Below are 19,938 nucleotides of genomic sequence, written 5' to 3'. Positions count from 1 at the left end.
CAGCAGTTTTTAAATGGTTTAAATCTCATACATTTCTTTCACTATCAACACACACTCATACATCTTTCTTAACCCAGACATATACACGTACTCACTAACACTATACTATGCTGTACTATACTATAATTATAATTGGCAGGTTTACTCTGTCTGCTGACACAGGACTCCTTCTGGTGTCGCTGCTTGCTGCTGCTGCCTTCTTCAGGACTCCTCTTGTCCACTCTTCTCTCCTCAGCTCTATCTGCACTGTCTGCTACCCACTGACACATCGACTTTTATACTGTCCTGTCAGATGCCTTTTTCCCCCCAATATACTACACTCACGTTTGTTTGAATGGCCTGGTGTTTTTTATGAGCTTTACTGCACATGTTCAATACCAACATTCCACAAATGCTCAGTGCTGTCGTTTACCTCAGAGTTATGATCTGCTGACCTTTCCCCTACTTTTGGTTGCATATACTCCATAAATATCATGTGACCTGCAACTTCCAATAGTGGAGTGACTCTTGCTTATTCAAAATGAAGTCTTAGGAATTTCTCTGTTATCATCTCCTACTTCCCGAAACAAGTATATATTCAAGCCAAAGAGCATACTATTTTATAGATATGCCACATTTAGCATATTGGATTTAATAAATAAAATAAAAACAACAATGGAGCATTAAGGAAACCTCTATTTTAAGTCTTTGAGAGGCAGTAGCTACAAATAAAATGTCCTTAAGATTCAATGTATTTTAAATGCTTTAGCAGTACATATTTTGCATTACTTACTTGGCACATTTAGCAAAATATAAAAAAAAATGAAACAGATGCAAACATCCACATTCACACACTTACCCAAACTTTTGAAGGTAACATGAAAAAACAGGGCATGAGGATAAGAGTTGCCCAGGATTTTAGGAGACATTTTCATGATTGTTTGAAATTTTTATTCAATGAAAATTTTGTATCCATTCTTTGTTAGTTGTCATGCATTTACCCATGTTAAAGCATATCATACATAAGCTCTCCCCAACCTCATCAGGCATTACATTCCCACTGTTATTTTTCTAGTCACTTTTTCACAGAAGGGCAGAAATACTAAATATATAAATACTTCCAAAGGCATCAGGAGGAATGGGTATACATACAGGCGCAAGACTGGTCATAACTGACTCAGATGAAGAACACTGTACCATAATCCAAATCTCCTGGTCTTTATATGTCTAGTGATATTTTAGAGAAGTACCTCCAAAGCAACAACAACTTTTGTTAGTGCCACGAGACACACATTGGAGGCTCACAGAATAGCAGTGACTAAACACCTAAAAGCAAGATGGGGAGCAAAGACATTGAGAGAATTGTGCTGTGACACTGCTGCAAAACGCCAACACCAGATCCTTTGGACTAATAAAAAAAGCCCTGTGATATAATGAAAATGTATCAACATCTTTACATTTGTACCAATATTTTATAGAGCTATCTGCAAAACAATTACTCCCCCACCCCATTTTATTTATCACCATACTGAAGCGGCCTCACAGAATTAATTGCCCTGTGCAGATATAAAACTTTACATTGTATAGAGCCTTTAATACTGTAACTACTAGCACCACCCCAATCCTCTCTCATACAACATTATGATTTTGTCCTACGGAAAGAGGAAGTGTCTGATTAAATGAAAATGCCAATACAATGTTTAAAAGAGAGACTATCCCAACTTGGAAAAAAAATAGCATTAGCTTGTTTTTAAAATTTTGCCTAAATGAATTGCCCAGTATGAAGAAACACCAATCAGACAAAAACTTCTCTAAATCTCTTTACAAATACAGGACATAGAACTTTTAATAGGCTCATCATTTTGGAAATTGTGAAGAAAGTTTTAAATTCTGGGATACTGTATTAAAAAAACAACCCACCCCACCCCCACATTTACAGGGGGATTTTACAATTAAAACAAAATTGTAAAAGACAGGGACAGAGATAATCTCCAGTTTGGCACTGTCATCTAAAGAAACATGCCCCCCCCCCCCACCTCTTCTTTACCTGACTTTTCTTTTATCTACAACTACCATCTTCTGCTAACCACACAATTTTTAATCACATCAAATAAAGTTTTAAAATACAAACTATCCTAACTTTTAAAAGTTTAACATGAAAAAACAGGGTATAGGGATAAGAGAGCTGGCTTCGATTTTAGGGGAAATTTGACATTTGTTTGAAATACTTTTTAGTGAAACTACTGTATGCATTCTTCGTTAATTGTCAGGCTTTAGCACAGGCATTTGTCACACAGAAGCTCTGCCCACCTTCATGAAGCTTTATTCCCCCTATTTTGCCAATCTTTCTAATCACTTTGTCCTGGCCTATCAGAAATAGTAACAATAAATAAATAAAACAACAGTAACAAAATCATTGGGAGGATTACATACTTGGTGATACTTTGTGGTGGTATTTGTGCAGAGCAACAATTCCTTTTTTATCATCACATTGAAGAAGTCCTAAAGAGTCAAGTTTTCCCTGTTCTTATATAACACTTTACATTTTATTTTTACACAATGTGTCACCTCAGGCTAGTCTACACTAGAAGTGCTGCAGCGGCACAGCTGCACTAATATAGCTGCGCTGCTGTAATGCATCCGGTAAAGACGCACTTATGTCGATGGGCGAGAGTTCTTCCATTGGCATAATAAAACCACCTCCACAAGAGGTAGTAGACACCGACACTTAGGTTGGTGTAACTTATGTCGCTCAGATGGGTGGCTTATTCACACACCTGAGTGACATAAGTTACACTGACAGAAGTGGTAGTGTGTACAAGCCCCTAGATATTTTACAATGTCAAATAATACAAGACAGTAGACGACAGAAGTGAGAAATTACAGAAAACTGTGTTATGGGGAGTACAACGGTAATGCAGAGAAACTAAGGGGGGATTAAAAGGCATAATTGAAGTAGAAGAGGGTGTAATTGAAGAGGAGATTTGAAGCAAAGGGGAGCCAGCTGGTTCAGGGTACACCACTTTCCATAAACCCTCCCCCCAATACAAGCACATAGGGCCCTTTTCAGTGGAACGGGTGTGTACGCCTTTGTTTTTTAATGAACTGTAACCTTCCAACAAGTATAAACTATAAAATACAAAACAAAGTGTTCAAATGTCTTCACCCTCACTCCTTCCCTTTTTACAACGGTCTCCATCCCACTATGCACTGATCAGAAATTTCTCCTTACCTGGGAGGAGACTAGGCCTTTTAAAGCATTGTCCCTAAAACTATTGGCTAAGAAAGTACTGTGCAACCATCATATAAAAGAGGACACGCCATTCAAAAAGGTCTGTGAGTTAAAGATGGAGGCTCCTCACAGTCCCTTGAATTAAGCCTCGCCAGCACTGACACTCAAACAGCTCATGAAGAGACACCAGACAGAGGAAACTGTGGGAACGGAAGGAACCAATATACCTTTGGCACAACCAGTGCGTGCCACTCTGGAAGCATGTCATGGAAGCAGGGCAACGGGGAGAGCAGCTGATGAAGGTTATCTAGACAGTGCAGAGGGGGAGCATGAGGCCAGACCGCTGACCCAGCTTTGGTTTAACACTCCAGATCCCAACCAGGATACTCCAATTCAAACAGAGGGGGGTGGGTTGGAGAGGGCTGATAATAGGACCTGGCCATGCTAGCTCAGTGGACTCGCATGTTCAGCTTCCAGCTGAAAGGTCGATGGAGTGAGACCATCCCAAGGCAAATTAAAAAAAAAAAGCTGTGATCTGAAGAGGTCTCTTGACACACAAAGGAAAGGTTTTCAAGCACAGTATAAAAACTAATATGATGCCTTATCTGCATTTCTTCTTTTAAATCTCTCAGCAGCTGAGTGATGGTTCTTTAGAGATCTGGGAGAATGTGTCCGCCGAAAGCCATGAAGGAACAAACAGTTTGGGCCTGGCGTGCTTTTGCCCTGGCCCAAAACCAAATGCTCCATAGGCAGGGGTGCAGGAACAATTTTTATAGTGAGGGTATTGAGAGTCATTGAACCAAACTGTAAACCCTGTATATAGTGGAAACCACTTCAAGCCAAGGGGTGTAGCAGCACTCCCAGAACCCCTACATCCGTAGGATACCAAAAGAAAAGGGGATGCTGATTCTATAGACACATACTATCTAACTCTGAGGAAGAAATCTGGCATGGAGGCTGTGCTAACCCATAACCGGTCAAACTGTTATGCTTTTGATTGTACAAGTTGCCATAAGCGGAATCATCATGCATTGTCTGAAAGAGAAGCAGTCTGAGGACTGCCGAGATTGTGTCATAGATGCCCCAGGCCAGAGCAGCCATGACTGTGTGAGCTGGACTGCACATGATGTGAACCAAAAACTCCAAGATATTTGTGCCTGTTTAACCCAGGAATATTGTGCTCAAGCAGTGGAGTAGGTGAACAATGGGACAGATGCTAGAGACCCAGATAAAGTGTTAGACGAAACAATCAGACCCTCAGATAAATGCTTAATGCAGAATCTTGAACCTTTTCTTCCTTCAGCAAATTACAAAGCCCTGTTGTGAAAAAAAATAAATAAAAGAACTGTTTGTAAAATACCTAAGTTAGAGGGTGCTTTGGGAACAAAACTGCTGATGCAAAAATAAAATAAAGTGAGGGGGAGACGGGGGCTGTAAATAAAATGTTAGTTGCAAATGCCTGTGTGAAGCATGTTTTTCATGGGGCACCCCATTGAGGTCCCTGTGTCACATGAACAGATCGTCACTGAGCTCCTCATGCAAATCCTATGAAAAAACAGCCCCATGCCTACAGCATCTGAGGCACTGGTTTGCCCCTAGCAGGCCAGGAAGCAACTTGAAGATAAGAATCAAGACCTGAACTTGATTCAATATTCTATGGGAAACCAGAGTAGAGACTGAGGGCAGGCCTGAGTTGTCCATGCATAGCCTTTGTCGAGAGAAGTGCTGCAGTGTTCTGTACAAGCTGGAATTTCCTAAGTGCTGACGCTTTCATTCCCAGGTCTATAGCACCGTTGTAGTCCAGCCAACAGATGACAAAGGTGTGAATAACAACTGAGGCCAGCTTATTGTCTGCCAGGATGGGACAGAGTCTCCTAGTCAACTAGAGATAAGAGAAAGCATTACTCACAGGGGCAGCTATGTGAGAGCTTAGTGTCAACAAGGAATCCAAGAGTGCTCCCACACTACACGGGGAACTGGCCAATTGCAGGTAATTGATTTAGATGTAGGAGCTGATCACAGGACATTCAGAGCTTTCTGAGATGTAATAATCAAATCCCATCACAACATGGAAATATTATCTCAGCCTCCTGCTCTGCACGACTCTGTCCCAGAAAGGTGGTTCCATTCTCTGCTTTGATAACCATTACATATCCTCATTACACGGCCACTCCAGCCTGGCCTGACTCGCTGAGACTGTGGGAACCGGCAGAGATGTCATTCACTTGGCCCATCCCTAGTTAGAACACTTCTGTGGTTTCTCCCCTGTGTGGATTCTCTGATGTGAAAAAAGGTAGGTGCTCCGAGTGAAGGTTTTCCCACACTCGGTGCACTTATAGGGCCGCTCTCCCGTGTGGGTTCTCTGGTGTATAATAAGGTCCGAACGCAGACAGAAGCCTTTCCCGCACTCGGGGCATTTGTAGGGCCTTTCTCCCGTGTGGGTTCTCTGGTGTTTTCTAAAATGAGATCGATCACTGAAGGTTTTTGCACAGGTCAGGCATATGTAAGGTCTCTCCCCCGTGTGGGTTCTGTGGTGGGTAACCAGGTACGAGCGCCTCCTGAAGCTTTTCCCACACTCGGGACATTTGTAGGGCATCTCTCCTGTGTGGATTCGCTGGTGTGTATTAAAATGTGACTTGTCACTGAAGCTTTTCCCGCAGTCGGGGCATTTGTAGGGTCGCTCTCCCGTGTGGGTTCTCTGGTGTATAACTAGGTACGAGTTCCGACTGAAGCTTTTCTCGCACTGTGGGCATTTGTAGGGCTTCTCTCCCGTGTGGATCCTCTGGTGGGTCTTAAATTGCGATCTATCACCGAAGCATCTCTCGCAGGTCAGGCATTTGTAGGGTCTCTCCCCAGTGTGAGTTCTCTGGTGAATGACAAGGTGTGAGCTCTGACTGAAGCTCTTCCCGCACTCGGGGCATTTGTAGGGTCTCTCTCCCGTGTGGGTTCTCTGATGGGAAGTAAGGAGGTGGTACTGAGGGAAACTTTTCCCACAGTCAGTGCATATGTAGGATTTCTGCCCCAAGTGGATTCTCTGGTGAAGATTGAGGTCTGAGCTCTTGCTGAAGCTTTTCTCACAGTCCAGGCACTTATAGGGGTTTTCTCCCATGTGGATTTTCTGGTGAATAATAAGAACGGATCTCCAACGGAAGCTCTTCCCACACTCACCGCAGGTGAAGGGTCCCTCTCCAGCAGGGATTCTCGGTTGAACAATATCTCTGATTTCCTCTACCCTTCTGCTCCTCTGAGTGGATTTACCCCATCTACCCCCTGGCTGGTTTCTCTGCTGCCTCTCTGGCCTCTGCTTCCTCTCACAGACTTCTCCCTGCTCAGGACTCTGGGAAACATGCCCTTCGGCTCTTCCCGATACCATCGTGTATGGTTCCACTTGATCAGGACCTTCCTGCTGAAGATTTTCTTCGTTGTTCCCACTCACCGTCCCACTACCTGCTGGGACAGAGAGAGAATCCAGACAGGAATCACTCCCTTTGTTGGGGAGACAGAGAACAGCAAAAAGAGGTATGGCACAGGGGGGAAATATACCCAAACGACTACTGGGGACCAATAAAATAGGATCACCTCACAAACCCTTCCACAGAGGGGAGAGAGTTGGTGACCAATTCTACCTCCTTGTCCCATCTGAATATTGATGAGGGCAGCAGCTATAGGGTTACACAGAACTGGTGAAACTGGCCAAGGATAAAAATAATGGTTTCTGAGTCAATTTAGTTGTCACCTCACCTGTGTGAATATTTCTCAGGATTTCTTTTTCCTCGTAACCTTGGAGATCAGGGACCCATGGCTTCTCCTCACATTCCAGCCGGGAGATCATGTCAGATTTGGAAATTGGAAATCCTGCTTGGGGGGCAAGGAAACAAGTGTTGATCTTGTTCATTAGGGTCAGAGCTGTTACTACTTCGAGATCCATGATCTAAGTAGAAAAACCCAGAAAGGCTCCTTCCTCTCCCTCCCCCAACCCTACAGAGACTGGGCTATAAGAACATAAGAACGGCTGTACTGGGTCAGACCAAAGGTCCATCTAGCCCAGTATCCTGTCTACCGACAGTGGCCAATACCGGGTGCCCCAGAGGGAGTGAACCTAACAGGTAATGATCAAGTGATCTCTCTCCTGCCATCCATCTCCACCCTCTGACAAACAGAGGCTAAGGACACCATTCCTTACCCATCCTGGCTAATAGCCATTAATGGACTTAACCTTCATGAATTTATCCAGTTCTCTTTTAAATGCTGTTATAGTCCTAGCCTTCACAACCTCCTCAGGCAAGGAGTTCCACAAGTTGACTGTGCGCCGTGTGAAGAAGAACTTCCTTTTATTTGTTTTAAACCTGCTGTCCATTAATTTCATTTGGTGGACCCTAGTTCTTGTATTATGGGAATAAGTAAATAACTTTTCCCTATCCACATCACTCATGATTTTATATACCTCTACCATATCCCCCCTTAGTCTCCACTTTTCCAAGCTGAAAAGTCCTAGCCTCTTTAATCTTTTCTCATATGGGACCCGTTCCAAACCCCTAATCATTTTAGTTGCCCTTCTCTGAACCTTTTCTAGTGCCAGTATATCTTTTTTGAGATGAGGAGACCATATCTGTACGCAGTATTCAAGATGTGGGCGTACCATCGATTTATATAAGGGCAATAATATATTCTCCGTCTTATTCTCTATCCCCTTTTTAATGATTCCTAACATCCTGTTTGCCTTTTTGACTGCCTCTGCACACTGCGTGGACGTCTTCAGAGAACTATGACGACTCCAAGATCTTTTTCCTGATTCATTGTAGCTAAATTAGCCCCCATCATATTGTATGTATAGTTGGGGTTATTTTTTCCAATGTGCATTACTTTACATTTATCCACATTAAATTTCATTTGCCCTTTTGTTGCCCAATCACTTAGTTTTGTGAGCTCTTTTTACTATACATCGTAAAAGATCCAATGAGGCACTATTTTTGAGCAACCACTCTGCCTAGGGAATGGCCCTAACTTATTCCCATGAGGAGTTGAGCATAGTTGCTACACTCTTTAGGTATCTGGGGTACAACCAAGTCTCCATCGCTGTCAATTATAAACCCTCCATCCCTCCTCACACACAGACACACACGCCTCCACAACACAAACCAGAGCAGGAAAACATTAAGGGCTGGTAAAAAAATCCACAGCCCTGAACGACTTCGTTAAGCCAACCTAAGTCTCTGTGCAGACAGCACTAGGTTGACGGAAGAATTCTGTCGATCCAGCAACCGCCTCTCAGGGAGGTAGATTACCTATAGCAATGGGAGTTCTCTGAAGCACTACAGCAGTACACCTGCAGCTGTGCCGCTATAGGGTTTTAAGTGTAGACACAGCCTTAGGGAACCAAAAGGGATATATTCAGGAAATGGAAGGAGGGCATGTGTCCAAGGAAGCATACATGGAAATAGCACAAGCATGTAGGGACAAACTCAGGAAAGCCAAGGGAAAGAATGAGTTATAGCTGGCAAGGAATGTTAGAGACAACCAAGAAGGGGTTCTATAAATATGTCAGGCAAAATAGAAAGATCAAGGACGCTGTGGGTCCACTGCTCAGTGGAGAAGGTGAGCTGGTAACGGAAGATGATAGGAAGGCAGAGGTGCTCAATGCCTACTTTGCTTCAGTCTTCTCACAAAAAATAACATGGATGATTAGCGACGTTACCATAGATAATAAAGGGGAAGGGCTGCAGATCAGGATAAATAAAGAACATGTCAGAGATCTTCTGCCATTTAGAATGAATTCAAATCAGCAGGGCCGGATGCTATTCACCACAGGCTGCTGAAGGAAATAGCTGAAGAAATCTCAGAGTCACTGGCAATAACATCTGCAAACTCATGGATGACAGGAGAGGTCCCAGATAACTGGAGCAGGGCTAATGTAATGCCCATCTTTAATGGCAGGTCTATACTATGGCAGGGATTGACACTCTGAGATAGATCCACCGGCGATCAATTTAGCGGGTCTAGTAAAAACCCACCAAATCGACTGCAGATCGCTCTCCAGTCGACCCCTGTACTCTACCCCCGACGAGAAGAGTAAGGTAAGTCGACGGGAGATTTTCTCCCGTTGACCCCTCACAGCATAGACCCCACGATAGCTCAACCTAAGGTATGTCAACTCCAGTTACGTTATTCACGTAGCTGGAGTTGTGTTGCGTAGTGTAGGTTGATTTACCGCGGAAGTGTAGACATAGCCTAAAAAGGGGAAAAAGGAGGAGCTGGGGAACTATAGACCAGTCAGCCTGACTTCAATACCTGGGAAGTTACTAGAGCAATGTATAAAACATTCAATTTTCAAATACCTGGAGGATGAAGTGGTGATCACTAGCAGCCAACATGAATTTACCAAGAAGAAATCATTCCAAACCAGCTTGATTTCCTTCTGTGACAAGGTAACTAGTTTGGTGGATGGGAGAATGCGGTGGACATAATATACCTGGACTTCAGCAAGGCTTCTGACAATCCCACATGACATTCTGATAAGTAAGCTGAAGAAAAGTGAGCTTGGTGGCACTACCATTAAGTGGATACATAATTGGTTAAACAACCACAAACAAAGAGTAACTATTAATGGAATGATGTCAGATTGGAGGGAGGTCTCAAGTGGGGTTCAAAGGGATCTGTTCTGGGCCCAGTGTTGTTTAACATCTTTATTAATGGCCCGGATGTAGGTATATAGAGCATACTGATCAAATGTGCAGATGACACAAAGCGGGGGGAGGGGGAGAGTTGCCAACACTTTGGAGGACAGAGCTAAAATTCAGAGGGATCTTGACAAATTGGAGAGCTGGGCTATAGACAACAAAATGAAATTCAACAAAGACAAATGTAAGGTGCTAAACTTAGGGTAGAGAAACCAAATGCACAAATACAGAATGAGGGATAACTGGTTTGGCAGCAGCATGGCTGAGAAGGATCTGGGAATTGTGGTAGATCACAACCTCAACACAAGTCAGCAATGTGATGCTGTTGCTAAAAAAGCAAAGCAATTTTAGGTTGCATTAACAGAGGCATAGTGCAAGTCATGGGAGGTGACAGTACAGCTCTATTCAACACTGGTTTGGCCTCAGCTGGAGTACTGTGTCCAATTTAGGTCACCAACGTATAGAAAGGATGTCGAGAAACTGGAAAGGACCCAGAAGTGAGCGATCAAAGGGATGGAATGCAAGCCATCTGAGCAAAGGCTGAAGGAACTGGGTATGTTTAGTTTGGAAAAGAGGAGATGAAGGGGGGACATGACAGCGGTCTTCAAATACTTGAAAGTTGCCATAAAAAAGATGGAGAAAGTTGTTCTCTCTTGTCACAGAGGGAAGGACAAGAGGCAGTGGGTTCGAACTACAGCATAACAGATTTAGACTAAATCTCAGGAAAAAATTCCTAACTATAAGAACAGTCAGACAATGGAACAGATGCCTTGGGAGGTTGTGAAAGCTCCTACATTGGAGGTTTTCAAAACGAGGCTGGATAGCCATCTGTCTTGGATGGTTTAGACACAACAAATCCTGCATCTTGGCAGGGGGTAAGACTAGATGACCCTTGTGGTCCCTTCTAACCCTATGATTTAGACTGTGAGCTCTTTGGGGTGGGGACTCTCTCACTGTCGGTCTGTGCAGTGCCTAGCTCAAAGGGGCCGTGATCACTGATTGGGGCCTTTAGGTGCTGCCCAAATATGAGTCGCCAAGAAATAAACAGAGGAAATGCCACCCAGGGCCTGGAAAGAAAATCACTAGACACCTGCCCTCAGTCTGGAACAGACAGCAAAAAGCTTTCTGTCATGGGATCATGATGGAAGAGCACTAGGGCACATCCAATGGCTGGTCAATGGTCATTCAGCCGTTCCCATCATCCATGAGACCTGTTCTGCCCCCGCAGAGTCCTGAGTCTGAGTGCAGTGTGAAACACAAAGACCAGCCTTCCTCTCTCTTCCCCCCCCCCCCCCATTGCAGCAATATACCCCACCAAATTCGTCTGGACCATAAATAAACCCTTGCTCAGCCCCATGACACTGCTCCGTGCCCTTCCTGGCTGGTGGAAGAGAGTTGAGAACATCTGGGGCCTCCCACTAACAAAGCTGGCTGAGGCAGACCACAAACAAGATGGAGAAGTGCATTTGAAAACTGGCCGCTGGGGACCTGGGCAGAGCCGAGTCATGAAACACTTGTCTATCTCAGAGGCTCCAAAGGATGTTAGCCCTGGAAACAGGAGGAAACAATGAGTTTGTCCCACTTGAAAACCTTAGTTATGGGAAGGCTAGCATTGTTATGTCCCTGCATCTTCTTTCCTGGGGTATTGAGGGGCCAGTCTCTCACACAGGGGATCTGGGACTATCATGTGAAATCTGGGGGACCAGTGAAGAAGCATGCACATAAACTGACCAAGATGCTCCAGACGCACCCCCCACCCTTGCAACACACACACACTTTATAATACCCAAGGGGACAGGAATCCTTACCCAGCGAGGTAACAGTCTCATAATTCTCCTGCATGACGCCCCAGTAAAATGCTCTCTGACTCAGGTCCAGCAGAGCCCACTCTTCCTCCGTGAAATACACAGCCACTTCCTCAAAGGTCACTGGTTCTACTGCAGACATTTCCCTTCCCTTCCCTCTGGGGGATGGGACAATCTGGACTTGGATGTTACTCTGCAGCCTATCAGGGTGAGAAGGACAATTAGTCCATTTCACACCCCAATTCCCCCCACGTTCTCTCTCTGCAGACACATTCTAGATTCTGCCACGTGGGGAAACAGTTCCACAAAGATTTTCAAAATCAGCAACATCAAGTTAGTCCCAAAATCAGTGCTTAATTTGTGTCAGGGCTGAGCCCCAGCACCTCTAGCCTTGGCAGTTCATAGTCCCTGCACCTCTGGCCTTGCTGCATCAGTTATGAATGTAAAAAAATTGCTTGAGCCTGAGCACCTCTTACATTACAAATTAAGCACTGCCCAAAATCCACATTCATTTTTCTCAATAAGTCGTCTGAGATTCCAAAATGCTCAGCCAGAAACATTGGAATTCAGTTCTGAATGCCTTTTATTCAGATGCCTGAACACAGACTTAGACACCTACCTTTAGGCTCTTGTATTTCAAGACCCTGGCCTGGTCACTTTATTCCAGTGGAGGTGCCGCCTCTCCCACCAGGACTAATCCGATTGAGGCAAAACAGAGATTTAAGTGAAGTCAATGGGCCCACTCACATGGCCAAAGACAAGCATATAAGTAAGTGTTTACCGGATTAGATCTGAAGTTAGTACACAAATCATATCAAAAAGAAAAAAAAAATCAGTGTATATGCACAATGGAGATTTACCAACCCTTATAACAAAGCAATATCAAAACAGCTCTTTGAATATTATAGAGACGAGAATGTCTGAGCCAGAAATTCTGTCAAATGTAGTTTATAGCCAAAATTTTTAACATGCAAGGGCTGTTGAAAAGTCGATTAAACCTTTTTATGCATAGTGCTTCTTTCCCATTCTGCCCCTTCTCAAAAATAGGCTGAGTGTCTTTTCCTCAATGTTTCTACAATAAATTCACCCCTGGACAGAAATTTTCAACCCTAAAGATGAGCATACGATTTGCCAGACTGAATCAGACCCAAGGTCCATAAGCAAAGGAACTGGTCCCTTCAGGCTAAAGTTGTGCAGCCAAAGAGCGGAATCCCAGGAGCCACTTTGGGGGATCCCCCTAACACTGTCCCAAGGGCAGCACATCCCCCCCAGCAGTGCAGGGACCAGGCAGAGGCAGGAACTGGCTTTTCCCCTCCCTGCTCCTCCCCTTGTCCCAGGAAAGTCAATCTGCCCCGGGGTGCTGCAGGAAATGGAGCTGGGCAGGGCTGGGAACCTCCCTCCCCTGCTAGTCTCTGTCCCGTCTCCCTCCTGCCCCCTCTCCCCTCCCCTCGGGCTGGGAGACTCGGTCCCTGGCCCGGCCCGTTCGCTCTCCCGGAGCTGGCTCGGCTCCTGCAGGCGCTCAGGGGGGCAGAGCCTGGGGGGGTCAGGGAGGGCAGCAGCTCTGGGACTCGCAGATCCCCGCCGCCCGGGAGCGGAGCTGGGGCGAGGAGGGGCCGTTGGTGCAGAGTCACTTCCCCGTCCGGCCCCAGCCCTTTCCCCCGGGTCTCTCCCCTCACCTGCAGGCTCCGGCTCAGGGGCTGGTGTCGGCAGAGCCCGGGGCTGCCCCAGGGGCTGGTTCCAGCCCCGGAGAAAGTCCCCCCGGCTGGGCACAGAGGGGCGCTAGGGAAGGGCTCTCCCCGCACACACCCCGCTGGGCAGCAGTAGCGGCTTAGCCCGGGCTTCCGGCTCACAATGGAGGCGGCAGCAGCGTCTGACCTGGGAAGCTCAGCCCCGGATCTGCGGGCGGAGAGCAGGAGGCTGGAGCCAGGCGGATGCTCAGTAACAGCTGCTGAAGCCGCTGCCCTCACTCTGCCCGTACTCCCCCCAGACTCTGTTTTCGGCCATCAAAGAGGGTAAAAAGGGGGGGGAGGATGCAGCGTGCTCAGGGAAAGGCGAGGCAGAGAGAGGCCAAGTCAGGGTCCAGGCGCTGCCGGATGGGGGCAGAGGGGATAAAAGTTACTGCAAAGGGGGTGAGCTAGCTGCGGGGGCTGCCAAACGGAGGGGCTTGTGCTCCTGGCTGGCTGGAACATCTCAGCTCCCCCTCCCCAGACCTGGGTGTTAAAGGCGCAGTGTCACGCCGTGCCTAGACAAGGCAGTTCTTCTCTGTCTGAAACGGCGAGCTGAGCTGTTGAAGGAGACCGGAGTCAGTGGAATATTGTTGTAAACAACCACACACACACCACAAACATGCACATGTGCACACACACAACAGATACAACGCACACACAGAACATAACACACACAACACACAGATAAATCATCATTTTCATGTGGTTTTGGTGTTTAAAAAACTTCTTTGGCAATTTCTGTGGCTGTAGCATGCGGGCACGTCCAGCAGAGGCGTAGCGAGTGCCCTCCGGGGCCCCGCAAGGAAGGGGGGCCCTAAAAGTGGCAAAATAAATACCGCATTCCAGTTTCTGCATTGTAAGGGGCCCCGCCCGGACATATGTTCGGAGGGGGCCACGTTCTTTGTTGCTACGGCCCTGACATCCAGCCTCATATCAGTTCACTTGTTTGACTTCTTGGAGTTCTGATTGTCAGGATTGGCCTCCCTTTCCTGTAATCCACTGTCAATGTAGCGTCACTCCTTTTAATTATGTAACGTTTGCAATTATTTTTGACTCATTGCTTTTACAGCTCCAACATTTATTTTGGTTCACATTTTGTGCAGATGACTTGACTGTTGCTACTTTAATGATTATAATAGCAAATAATCATGAACAATATAATTGTTAAGATTGATGATTAATATTAAATTATGCAAATAGCGTAAGCAATCCCATAGAATCATAGAATATCAGGGTTGGAAGGGACCTCAGGAGGTCATCTAGTCCAACCCCTGCTCAAAGCAGGACCAATTCCCAACTAAATCATCCCAGCCAGGGCTTTGTCAAGCCTGACCTTAAAAACCGCTAAGGAAGGAGATTCCACCACCTCCTAGGTAACCCATTCCAATGCTTCACCACCCTCCTAGTGAAAAAGTTTTTCCTAATATCCAACCTAAACCTCCCCTGCTGAAACTTGAGACCATTATTCCTTGTTCTGTCATCAGGTACCACTGAGAACAGTCTAGATCCATCCTCTTTGGAACCCCCTTTCAGGTAGTTGAAAGCAGCTATCAAATCCTCTCTCATTCTTCTCTTCTGCAAACTAAACAATCCCAGTTCCCTCAGCCTCTCCTCATAAGTTATGTGCTCCAGCCCCCTCATCATTTTTGTTACCCTCCGTTGGACTCTTTCCAATTTTTCCACATCCTTCTTGTAGTGTGGGGCCCAAAACTGGACACAGTACTCCAGATGAGGCCTCACCAATGTCGAATAGAGGGGAATCTCACAGTGAGTTCTAGTACAACACTTCCTATGTTTTACTGTGATTTTGTAATATGCAATTTTTCTCCACAGTACAAGTTTATTATTTGTGATCATATGACTAAGGCTGACTGAGTTCTTGGGTTGTCATCAGCATACAGGAGTTGCCATTTTCTTTGATCCAGTGAGGATTGCCTTTCTCAGCTGTAGTTTTGCCTCTCTTTGCAGCACCCCTGTGCTTTTTTCACATATCACCACTTGAGTGTAGAACTAACTTCCCAATATATTCAGTAAGGGCACTGTACTATCCTGTATGAAATTCCTTTCAAAGGCAAATTTGCACTGTAATTTTTATTCAACATAGATATACACTATCAAAACTGTATGACTCGTGCACCAAAAATTATGAACTTTTAAAAAATAAATATATTTGGGGTTCTTCTTATCTGCCTTTTTGTTTCTGAGCCTTTAGGGTGCACTAGTTTAATATTTTCAGGCTTTTTTTTGCTGCAGCCATGAAGGGCTAGACACTTTTTTGTTGTTTTTGTTAAGGAAAGCTGTGTTGCTCAACCAATCCTTTGATTCCAGTGTTGTCCCTGACTCTGTTCTCCTTCCCTCGGCAGTACATTGTGACCCACCTTCCACTGTGGGTCACTGCCTGCACAGGGTTGTGCAGGGGGCTGTGCTCCCCAGAGCATCCCTGTCCATTCCAGTGGAGGCATCAGGGTTCTCCAAAATCTGCTTTGCCTGCAGGACATGGCGCCATGCAGGAGAGTCAACGGCAGAGTGTGCTGGCACATGCACAGGTGCAGTCACAGACGTGGTGGCTGGCACAGCTACTGGTGGTGGAACTGAACTATCCCTGCTGCTGGCCCATGCATTCAGCATCTACTCCAGGATCAATCAGTCCTGTTCCACGTTCCTACACTCTTCATCCAGGAATTTCTCCTTCATCCACTTGAACTCCAGGTGCTCTTTGCTCCTGCATGCCACAACCCTGAAAAGGTCCTCCATGTTCCTCAGTGTGGACCAGTTTTAGGACCCAGAGTCCTGGGTGGGAGGCTTGGCCTAGCAGAAGTGCCTGCCGGTGGAATGAAACAGACAGCATATTAATTGTATTGCTGCAAGGGGAAAAAATAAAGAATCCCCCCACTTTGCTTTCTGCATCTACACATGGCTGCGGGTTGCAATGTTTTGAAATGTGTATTTAGTCCTTTATGAATTCTCCTGTGCAGACCTCCTACTTCTAGCATCGGGAGAGCCCTACCCACACACCGTGGTAAGGAACATTCATTTTATTTAAAAGGAAAAAAAAGTGTTTAAAAAAAGCCACCCCTGGCTGAGGGAGGGAGGGCTGAGATCATGTGAGGGCACAGTTACCAACTGGCTCTAACTTTGTTTCTGGCTGTGGAAGCCATAGAAGATATACATGGGTGGCAGATATAATAGGCCAGGGGAGGCTAAGCCTCCCAACCCATGCTGTGTGGCTCCTCCCATGCTCCACCCTGAGGCCCCATCCTCACTCTCCCTCTCCCCCAAGGTGGTCGGGGGCCCAGCTTGGGCTAGCGGCCTGGAGCTTGGGGCTTGGGACGGCTGGTGGCCTGGCCCCAGGGTGGCTTAGGCTGGTGCTTGGGCCGCCCAACAACCCTGGGGTTGGGCCAGTGCTTGGGCTGGCTGGGGGATTGGTGCAGCTGGGGCGAGCGGGCTGGCGCTCCTCTGGCTGCGAGGGGAGGAGGGGCCTTGGGGCTCCGGCAGATGAGGGGGACAGAAGGGGCAGGATCTCAGGCGGAAGGACTGGGGCCAGGGGTCTAGCACCCCCGAAGGAGGGGTTTCACATGCTGCCCATGAAGATATACATATTTTGGAAATATTAGAATGGAAGAAGGAAGAAGTTTTCCAGGCAAGTGGTGGGATCCCATCATCTTATGCAAAGGAGATATTTAGGTGACTGAACAGCATGTGTGTAAATGGAGTGGTTCTACCGGAGGAAGGCTGGGGGAAAAAAGTTCTCTCTACCCAGACATCTGAACAATTGTTTGGAATTCCTGCTTCAGGGGGGAAAATCAAGATGTTGGAGTAGGATGCTGAGTCTTGCAAGTGGCAAAGTGGATTCCCCTCCCCCTCGTCCTCCCACCACAGCCTGGAAGTCCAGGAAGAGGCAGGAAGTCCAGGAAGAGGCAGCCAGCTAAGAATGTCTGCTGCATGAAATGTCATCTAAAGTCACCTGGCAGAAGTGGAGGAAAATCAGGACAATAAAATAGGCTGAGTGGACAACAAGCAATGAGGACCACAAAGAACTTCACCACTCTCTGAAACCGAATGGATTTATAAGCCTGTGCTGTATGGGACTGTGCGGTACTGTGGTTTGCTAGCCAAAGTCTGAGGCTGGGTCTACACTACAGCGGGGGTCCGACCTAAGATACGCAACTTCAGCTACGTGAATACCGTAGCTGAAGTTGCGTATTTTAGGTCGGCTTACCTGGCGGTGAGGACGCGGGAAAGTCGACCGCTGCCGCGCTGCCGCCGACTCCGCTGCCACCTCTTGCCGAGGTGGATTTCCGGAGTCGACGGCAGAGCGATCAGGGATCGATTTTACCGCATCTTCACTAGACGCGGTAAGTCGATCCCCGATAGACCGATTGCTACCCGCCGGATTGGCGGGTAGTGAAGACATGCCCATCAGTGTAACATGACATTAGTGTTCTTGAGTGGTTACCACCAAACTGTGCTTGCAAAGACATGCACTCATGCCTCCTAGGCCTGTAAGCCTTTACTTGTTTTGCTAGCTATAATTGCAAACAGAACTTGTCCGAGACATTAGGGTGTTGTGGCTACATTTTTTTTCTCCCTTTGGCAAAGTCAAAAGTCCTTGAGTTTGGAAATGCCAGAATGAACGCTGTTCATGCAACCTTAATTCAGTCCACTTGTGCCCATGCATTATGATGCAGCTTTAATTACACACAGAAGAAACCATCTGTGAACAGTTTGGTATAAGTGACTTGGCAAGCATCACATAGGAACTCAGGGGGAGAAGCAGGATTAGAAACCAAACCAAGCTTCCCAGGTGGCAATCAACTGCCCTAACCATAAGCCCATCCTTTCTCTCATTGAAGGCCCCCCAAACCTTCCAACTTCTGCAACAAAAAAAGGCAGCAGTCCCACAGACAACATACTACACAATGGATTCATCTCCTGAGCAGACCCAGCCTATGCACTGACTGAGGCAGGGATCTTGTGAAAAAAATAATACAGGTTCATGTAATTAAAGACTGTATCATAGTACATATGCACAAGGGGGGCAAATTAAGATGGCATGCACAACATTTATTCTGGAATTTCCTCCCTTGAGAGTCCTTGACTTTGCAACCTTTAAGGCTTAAACTTTGTATTTCCTAATTTTTAATCATTTAGTTTATTGATGAGAGCAGCCTTAACTAATGTTAAATGAGGGGTTTTTTTGTTTGTAAATATTCTTTTTTAATATAAAGAAAATCTTTTATATATGTGCCATTTAAATAATAAAACACTTACATTTATGGGGTTCAATGCCTACTTTATTGCCATCATCTTTGTGCAGCTCCATATTTCACCATTCAGTGTCTTGTTGGCCAATATATTGGAAGTCATTAAATTAAATTGTATTCAAACAAAACATGTTTTAAACTTCAAATGTACTGCAATTTCTACATGACTTAAAAATGTGTAACAGAAAATGGAATAGGGACTTAGATCTCTAATTTTCTGGGTTGGTTTGTTTTGGAAAGGTAAATATTGAGAAAGCCAGAGATTGACCCCAGTTTGTAAGAAGCAGCTAGCCAATTTCCATAAGCAAGAGCTGTAATTTTGTACCTTATTTTCATGTGCCACCCAGTCCCCACCCAAAGGAGCCCTGCTGCTTTCACTGTATCAATGACAGGGGGAGTCAGAGGGAAACCAAATTAGCAAAGGCAGCCATTGCCATGACAACGGGGGTCATAGTGACCCTCCCCAAATGAGCAAAGGGGCTGGATGGGGGAGCACTGAGTGGCTGATTGTCTCTGCTGTCATAGTGGTTCTGCTCTGGCAGGGGGCAGCGAATGTGTGCAGAGTGGGGAAAAGGCTGGCTTTTCCAGTGTGCTGGTTTTCCCAAATTTCCTGAAAAATCCACCCCATCCAAACACAGCCCTGGGATCCCTGCACACGCACATCCATCCATGGCGGATGTTTGGTTCGAATTCCCCACATGGCAGGTTTACCAGAAAGGGTTTCTGAACAGAGCTGAGATGTGGAGGTGCTGACCCGACCCAGTAAACTAGCCAGTTCTGACACAACCATAACTATGGTCTTAAACTCTATGGGTCTTGCTACTGCGAGATCGTAATCCTGCGGTTGCATCTAGAGGCCTCATCAAAGGCTCAGAGCCCCGTGGTGCTGGGCCCTGCAGCTCAGGAGGAGACAGGCTGACTAGATGTCATCACAAAATAATCTAAGGGGGGTTTGTTCTTGTTTGTTGGAGGGGAGGGAAACTTCCTCTTGGGTCATCAGCAGGGATAGAAAAGAGGATTTCTGCATTTTAAAGCATGTGCTCCTCAATTAAGTGGTTGTGACCCCCAGGTGGGTCATGAACAGGGATCCCAGGAATCCGTTTGCCATAGAAAAATGCAGAATTTGCGTTTTTACAGAGAATCTTTCATTTTTACATTTTGTGAAAAAATAAAAACGTATACAGTAGAACCCCATTTATCTGAGCCTCCATTATCCAGCTCTCCAGATTAGCCGAACCACCAGTGCACACATAG

At 46.0% G+C, this 19,938-nt stretch overlaps 1 protein-coding gene and 1 long non-coding RNA gene across 2 annotated transcripts in view; both read right to left on the bottom strand.

Moving 5' to 3' along the window:
* LOC112108536 (zinc finger protein 850-like) overlaps nucleotides 1-19,938 on the bottom strand; it is an 84,601-nt gene that overhangs the window by 54,697 nt on the left and 9,966 nt on the right. The window contains exon 4 of the mRNA XM_026654494.2: nucleotides 5,461-6,379. Coding sequence (XP_026510279.2) covers nucleotides 5,461-6,379 — 919 coding nt within the window. The remainder of the gene's footprint in view (nucleotides 1-5,460; nucleotides 6,380-19,938) is intronic.
* LOC115271250 lies at nucleotides 6,517-13,034 on the bottom strand. Its single transcript, XR_003899857.1, has 3 exons — nucleotides 12,313-13,034; nucleotides 6,953-7,066; nucleotides 6,517-6,658 (listed from the first exon to the last, which is right to left on the bottom strand). It is a non-coding gene; the product is annotated as an uncharacterized LOC115271250 (long non-coding RNA).

The sequence above is a fragment of the Terrapene carolina genome, unplaced genomic scaffold (genome assembly GCF_002925995.2).
Source record: "Terrapene carolina triunguis isolate 2854851 unplaced genomic scaffold, T_m_triunguis-2.0 Scaffold192, whole genome shotgun sequence".
NCBI classification, from domain to species: domain Eukaryota; kingdom Metazoa; phylum Chordata; order Testudines; family Emydidae; genus Terrapene; species Terrapene triunguis.
Note: the sequence above shows the minus strand (reverse complement) of the source record. Positions and strands in the feature narration are given on the sequence as shown.